Source organism: Thunnus maccoyii, chromosome 14 (assembly GCF_910596095.1).
Source record: "Thunnus maccoyii chromosome 14, fThuMac1.1, whole genome shotgun sequence".
In the NCBI taxonomy this organism is placed as follows: domain Eukaryota; kingdom Metazoa; phylum Chordata; class Actinopteri; order Scombriformes; family Scombridae; genus Thunnus; species Thunnus maccoyii.
The window spans coordinates 23,643,897-23,651,517 of NC_056546.1; the positions used below are offsets into that span (position 1 = coordinate 23,643,897).

A 7,621-nucleotide genomic window follows, 5' to 3' on the forward strand; every position below is an offset into this window, starting at 1 on the left:
AAGACATAATGTTTGAGTGCGTGTGCTGTCACAGCTGTTTGTTGTAAAGTGTGCAGAATGTAAAAAAGACTGGGTCCCGCTGTATTACTCAGGCTGCACTACAGCGTCTATTCACAGGCGCGATCCCACTACTGAGCGGCACGGGGGCTTTGACCTGCTCCGTTTCCGACCTGGGCCGGTGCACCCCTCCTTAGACGACCTGGTGGTCCCGAGCTCCCCCAGGAGCACCATATCGATACCGAACTTAGTGCGGACACCCGATCGGCATAGTCCGCTGCAGCTCAGAGCTCCTGAGCTCAAACGATCCGCCAGCCTCAGCCTCCCGGTAGCTTGGATTACAGGCGCGCGCCACCGCACCCGGCAACTGTTCTCTGCACTCATCGGGCTTTTAACTTCGACACAGATGACGTCATCAGAAACTCCGGTGACGTCTAGTGGCGAAGAAGTGCAGCTGCACTTTGTTGCTCAGTGTTTCAACATTTTTCTAAAGTTCATCCACTGATAAGCGTCATAATATCCGAGCTTAGTTGAATGTAAATGTGCTAATGTTTTGAGATTCCAGTTTGAACCGTGTGCATAACTGTGTAGGCTTCTGTTGCCGTTAATTGAACCTGTTTTAATGTCTCACTTCGCAAAATGTGCAAACCGCAAGGTGTTGCCTCTGGCTGAAAACACAGGACAAAACAACAGTCAGAACTGCATACCTCAAATATGTAACTAAATCATTAGAAAAGCTCTTTATCTGTTTTCAGTAATTGCTCTTGGCCTATTTTCTGTTGTCATACAGTATGTTGAAGTGTACAACCTGCATTTCTGACATACATTCCTACAACAACAACAAATAATAATAACTCCTATCACTCTTCATAAAGATTTACTAATTTCCCTTCGACTGACACTTCCAGCTCAATATATCATCTACATTTCAACATTTCAACTCATTTCAGTGCTTTAAACATCAACCAAACCTTCAAATTATTTAAGAAAGCTTTTTTCACTTATTAGACACTTATAATATATGATTCATAGTCAGTATAGGAGCAAATCCAGCTATAATTATTTTGCAGCTTTAGTTGGCAAGAGAAAGGATTAGTCTGTGAGACTGTATTTCATTTGTCTTGTTTTAACCCACATTTTTTATGAGTAAAACAATCATTTGAAGAAATTCTTATTTGCTAGTGATGTGAGGTATTTTCATTCGTTTCTAAAGCCCTCACTTAAAACATCTCTATTCAATGCAAGAACCTTCTTCAATAAAATTAGCTTTTTATTTGATTTATTTTGTCTGCTAACTTGGATTTCATGTTTATAACTCAGTCTTAAGTAAAACTAATGAAAACTAATGGTCATAACCAGCTTGCAGATCTGTGCCCTCTCAAATATGGTTGCATTCGCCAACCATAGGTTCAGTGGTCACGGTGGCGGCCTCATGAGTATTTGATAGAAAGTACTGGAAAATACCTTGTAAAAAAATGTCGTCCTTTAAGCTCTCACATTCAAACTTGGAGGTCTCTTCTATCATGTTTGCTATCATTTATTGTCCCCCAAAACCATTTGGCAATAAAGTGCCCTGTATTTCTATCCAGTCTAGTTTTATATCTTGACAGCGTTGTCCTGTGGTGTTTATAATATTCATGTTACTGAGACCTACAATGTTTCTATTACTAATGTCTTAAACATCATTACATATTTTAATGTGTGCAGCTGTGATCATATTTTGGGACCATGTTTGTAACCATGGGTTCAGGAATATCCTCTGTGGAATTATTGAACATGACTGTAATTTAAACTGTGAATTATGAGGTATTAATAGTCTTACCCTGCTCTTTCCGCACTCAGTTCTTCAAAGAACAAAATGCTTCAAAGTTCTGTGTGGTATTTGATAATCACAGCATATAATCTTCCAACATTAATGAACTGACTGACCATTTTAATTCAGTCTGTCAGTCTACATATTACATAGCGACTCTTAAGGTCAGGTCTATGTCTAGAGAAAGCAAGCAGCCTTGGATAAATGAAGTGAAATGTTTGCAGCTGAACAAGGAAATGTTGGACAACTTACACTTTTTTGAATGACTTGATGGTAAAAAGCAATACCTGTACAGGTCAGTAGGATTCAACCTAATTAACAATTAAGTTGAAATACACTGAAAACAAGTAAAAGCATGGTTTCCACAATCCTGATCAATTGCCTTTTATGCCTCTCTGGTGGTTAGATATCCTATTTAAGCAAGAATAGAAGTCAATAATGATCCATATTGATAGGCATTTTTATGACAATAAATAACTTTCATACTCGCTATTACATGACATCCATTACAATGTAAACCATGAAATGATACACATAAGTAGTTTTATGTTCCCAACAAATATTATGAACAGCAACATGAAAGTACACATTACAGCGTTACAGGTACCTCAGTATCAGCTTTGATCATCTCTCCATTGTGCATTAATGAACATATAAACTGAGCAAGACTTACAACAACATAAATTATCCATATGATCTGTCAAACTGTATTCCACACTTCCAGCTTAGCTTAATATCTCCAGTTTATGCAAGAAAGTATATGAAGTTACAGCTAGACCATGTTTACTAAGTTTGACACCACAGTTATCAGGGTCCAAAGTGAATAAGTGACAACAATAAGACACAAACATTGAAGCAAAATTTAATTGGTGGTATATTTAAATCTCATAATTTCTGAACTTCTGCAGTAGATTGGATGGTGAGTCAGCAGCCCAGCGGAAACGCCGATGGCAGTAATCACCTAGACAATGATGATAAAAAGTTAGTTTGCTTTATAGGATTTAATACAGTGCAAACAATAGATGCTTCTTGTTGGTACATCACAAAAACTGAATGGGATAAGAAATATTTCCAACATGCTGATGTTAAGCATTGTTAAATAATCACACAATTCATAATGTACTAATATCACATTACTACATCATAGAAAGAAAAGATGTATTGTTTAAATGGTGATGCTACACCAATAATAATACACTGACTGATCAATAAGTTAAGTAATGGAAAAACATGTTTTACTTCTTATGAGGTTATAATCACAGCATTTTACTAACTGTTTGTTTTGTTGTTTTTTGTTGTTGTTTTTTTTACCACAACTGCTTTATGGTAATTGTATCCCACTCAGAGGGTCATGTTATTATAATTTTAATAAATTCATTTCATGTTATTCAGTTGTATTGATGCTGTTAATACAAACCAAACTCTTGCTGCTGTTGCTGCTTCACATCAAAAGCTTTTCACCACAGAATGACAAGGAAGGCTTCTACTGTGAAGCAGCTGCATCTTTGAGGTAAACTCAATTAACCTGAAGGTCCTGAGTTTCCCAGAACAGTTTGGAATGACTGCTATAGCTGAAGATTATTACAAAACATAATAAATATCAGGACGGCAATGCATCTGAACCTGCAGAAACGTCATATGTGTTTATGGAAATGCTGTTCATACTTTCCAATTTTCAAAATGCAGTTCATTATAGTGGACGTCTTGAAGTGCACAACACAACATTTAACAAAAAACGGGCTTCATTGTGGAGTTTCAAAGAGCTTTCTAATGTACACCAGAGGGGAACTTGTGTAAGAATTGTTTCTAGCCGTTTCTAGCCACCTGGAGTGCTTCTCTGATCATCTAGTGCGTCTCTGGTGTGACCTTAGTGTAAAAGTATATCTTTAATATGTGCATAGAGGAGTTACTGGTGGCAAGAGTTAACAGTTTCTGAGTCTTCAGGCTATAAGAACAAGGCTGTTAAAGGGAGAGTTGAACACCAAGATTTCTACACCATAATTAGCCCCTTCCATGCTGGTATTTTCTGTTTTGTTCATTTGTTTTGTTAGACGTTGTATTTTACACTTCAGAAGTATCATACATTGAAATAAATCGGGTTTGCATATTTTTCAATACTTTGAGAACATTTTGAAGTAGACTTACTTGAGGATGGCATGGCTTCATATGAGGGGATCTCTGGTGCTTCCTGCTCACAGTGAAGGTCCTCTGCTTGAGAGGTGACTGGGGTTTCTGCTTCTGGGGCCTCCAACATTGGTTCCTTTTTACTTCTCACAGCCCAGTGCATTGACTGCAGATAGGTGACACAACATATCACAGGGCTTCCTAGTTATTAAGATTACAAAGTATTTTGAAAAAAAAGAAAGAAGTAAAGACATTACATACGGTTTTTACAGAGTCATTCAAGGCTTGCCAGTCACGGAATGGAATAGTGACTCCACTTCTTTTCCAAAGGTCATAGTTTTTTCTTTTGGCCTCATTGCATAAAACCTCTTTGGCTTCTTGTAGCTTTTGAAAGTCTACCACTGTCAGAAAGAAAGAAAATGTCATATCTATCATATCTAAGATGGCAAATAATGTTACAGAACTGGGAGAAATAGCCTTCTCTTTGTATGCACTTGTAAAGCAGCCCTCCATTAACATAATTTGCTTTGAAGTGAAGACATCAGAAAGAGGCATTAACTCTTTGTGGGAGAAGTCAGAAAATGGAGACACAATTACAAAATAAAATAAAATAAACTGAGTTAACATTGACTTCAAATCTTGAACTTGGATTACAAATCTGAAATGTGTCAGCATTTAAAATTTCCGTTTTAAAAATACACCAGCGTGTCACAGCAGTGGTCCATGAATCTACCTGCTCTCGGGTTGTCTAGATGTTTGTCTGGGTGACAAGCCAAGGCTCTGATCTTGTATTCATTGAGAATCTGTTCATTCTGCAAGGAAAAAGATTAAAGAAATGTAATTTTATTTTGTTAATCTAATAATGTAAATTTTCTGGGCAACAGTCACTTGTTTTTATTTTTGAAGGACATTATTCATTGCGGTAAAGCACATTTAGATACACACACATTTACATGAAACATGAATGTCTGAGTACTGGTGTACTTTATTCTGTCTTGAAAAGGATATTGATCAGTGTATTGTGAGGCCTTCAAATACATTAGCTTACTGCTTGTGTGACACAAGTATTGTATGTTTATTTTAATTTAATAAAATAAAATTTAATTTATCTTATATGGTTATTATAGTTAGCCTGACTAGTGATTTAGATCAATCAATGATTTTAGACACGTGTGCAGATGTTACTGTTGTCAGACTTTATTATTTTGAATTATATGAACTATATATAAAATAACCTACCGACCATGTATTACATCTCCATGTGGACATGTTGAAGAAGTAAGTATTAGGTATAAATACTGTAACGCAACACATCTGACATCTCTTAGTGAAGCATCAACAGGTCTCTGTTGGTTCAGACTAACCTCTGAAACATACTGAATATAATTAATTAACCTTTTGACATAACAGCTTAGAAAATACTTATCTCCGCGGTGTGGATCAGGTATCGTATGTTAACCTCCACTTTAATTAATCCTTGAACGTGTATGTTTTGGTTTGTAGATCTAAACAACCATTAGGTTATGTCATCCCAGCAAATAGGCTGAGCCTTACCCACTGGCAACAACTTACCGACGATAATTCATCACATCCCAGTAACCCGTAGTAATCCTCCAAGTCCTCTGGTTTGCAGTTCAAAACAGCCTCCATGAAAATCTGGTGTGGAAATGTGTCTGATTTCTTGTAATGGAGCAGCTTGAATGTCTGCTGGATCACAGCTGTTCGGTTCAATGGCTGCTGCGCGGATCACTGACAATATCCTTCAAGTTAATTCTATTGTTGTTTTGTAAGAAAGCTTTTAATTAATGGAGAAACTCTCAGGTGGTAAAAATTATCCCAGGAGATTTCTCCTGAGTTGTGGGCAAAAAAATGAACTGTAATTTTTCAGCATGTGACGCATGCTGCATTCAAGTGTCTGCATAAAAGCTCCCACCCAGCTCGAGATTTCGAGCATTCGTGGGGCAATGAAATACTGTAAAGGTAAATTAAAACATAAGGAAAGAAAAAAAAAAATATTTACATTTATTTTAGTCTGCAATCAATAACAGAAATAATGAGGTCATATGTATAAATGTATACATTCATATACATACATACATACATAAACACATAAGAAAGGAGGCAGATATTCAAATACCACAGTTGAAAACTACACAATAATACAACTTAAAAGATTTCTGCAGTCTGAAAAGGTCCAGGCTGAAGCTACAGCTTATAATGTTTACCCTTTGAACAACACGTCATATTGACCTCAGCAGGTAACATCAGACAACAAAAACAAAACCTAACAAAACAATACAAAACAAAAAACAACTTACATATCCTGTACCCCGTCCCTCTATACCAATGTTTCTTTCTGATCATCCATTTTTTTTATTGTTCAGTAAGTTATTTTTAAACTTACTGTCACTCTTTTGACTGAAATACATAATAACATAATATATGAAACAACATAATAAATGACCATGTGATAAAATGATATATATTGATGACTGGGCTATATATCATGTGACATATGTCGAAAAAATAAAAAGGATACATTTCCAGGAGGCATGTAATTACTGAATACTTGAACAGGCTGTATATACTGTACATAACCACCTATTATATGTATAAAAAGTAACATGTCTTTTTTTTTTTTTACCATTTAATATTTATCTCATCGCTCTGTGCACTCTTCACTTCTTTGCACTATTGGTATCCTGTTTACAGTTCGCAGAAATTATTTCACCTGTGTATACTGAAGTCATCCCATGTGTATATTTCTGAAGATTGTTGTGTTGTTATACACAGTACATCAAGAGCCACTAAACCAGAGTCAAATTCCTTGTATACGTAAACATACTTGGCCACTAAAGATGATTCTGATTCTAGTTTATGTTGTAATCAAAAATTTTAAGTCTACACATAATATAAAAGTTAAAGATCCCCTCCAGACATGTTTTAAGATGTATATAAAATGCTGTACTTTCAACAATAATGCGTCTGATACAGTTTTTGTTCATAAATGTTCATTTATCTTGTTAAAATTCTTGAAATTATATCTAATCCTTCTCCCTCATTAAAAATGAAGAACCTATGAATATGCAAATATTTTTTTCATTTCAGAAGTTTAACTGCTGAACACAAGATGTCTCTTCACTGTAAAGTCTGTTCTCACTGTATGTGCACTGGAGGCTTCAAGTTTCCACATCACACTTGTGTAAATTGAATATTGGACCAGGATTGGTTTCCAAACTAGTTGTGATATCACAAATCATGCTCGTAGACCCACCCCTTAAAATCAGATTGTCAATGAACACAGAAACTTTCCTCTTTCGGCAGATAAGTATATAGATGTAGATAGATGTGAAAACAGATTTTAGTGTCAAACTCTGTCAAACTCTCATACATCATTCTGCACAGTGAAGCTCAAAGATTCAACTGTAGCAACAAAAAAAACACATTTTTGAGTGGAGGGGGACATTAATTATTAATATGACTCACATGTCCTTATAGACAATTTCATTTATTCACCATTTTGTGCGTTGTGAGCGCATGCCTTTCGCTAGAGAATAATCCGACAGTGTTTGAAAGCAACAATATTTTGTTATGGTTTTATGTCCGCGACGTAAAACGAGTGGGACATTACAGCCGCGACTATTGGTGGAGAGCGAGTCACGTGATCCATGCAAATGAGCCAGCTGT

General features: G+C 36.1%; 1 protein-coding gene across 1 annotated transcript; it reads right to left on the minus strand.

Annotated features, from left to right (window-relative positions):
* Positions 1-64: 64 nt before the first annotated feature.
* dnajc12 (DnaJ (Hsp40) homolog, subfamily C, member 12) lies at positions 65-5,850 on the minus strand. Its single transcript, XM_042433575.1, has 5 exons — positions 5,507-5,850; positions 4,668-4,746; positions 4,196-4,335; positions 3,956-4,100; positions 65-2,771 (listed from the first exon to the last, which is right to left on the minus strand). The coding sequence occupies exons 1-5, from the start codon at positions 5,582-5,584 to the stop codon at positions 2,689-2,691; spliced, it is 525 nt and encodes a 174-aa protein (XP_042289509.1). The 5' UTR covers positions 5,585-5,850; the 3' UTR covers positions 65-2,688.
* Between the last annotated feature and the right edge of the window lie 1,771 nt (positions 5,851-7,621).

Excerpts from the sequence above, each read along its gene's own strand:
- dnajc12 (XM_042433575.1), bottom strand. The coding sequence starts at position 5,584 with ATGGAGGCTGTTTTGAACTGCAAACCAGAGGACTTGGAGGATTACTAC. Across the intron at positions 4,101-4,195 it reads TGAATGACTCTGTAAAAACC|TCAATGCACTGGGCTGTGAG; the intron begins GTATGTAATGTC and ends ACCTATCTGCAG. Across the intron at positions 2,772-3,955 it reads TGAAGCCATGCCATCCTCAA|GTGATTACTGCCATCGGCGT; the intron begins GTAAGTCTACTT and ends ATCATTGTCTAG.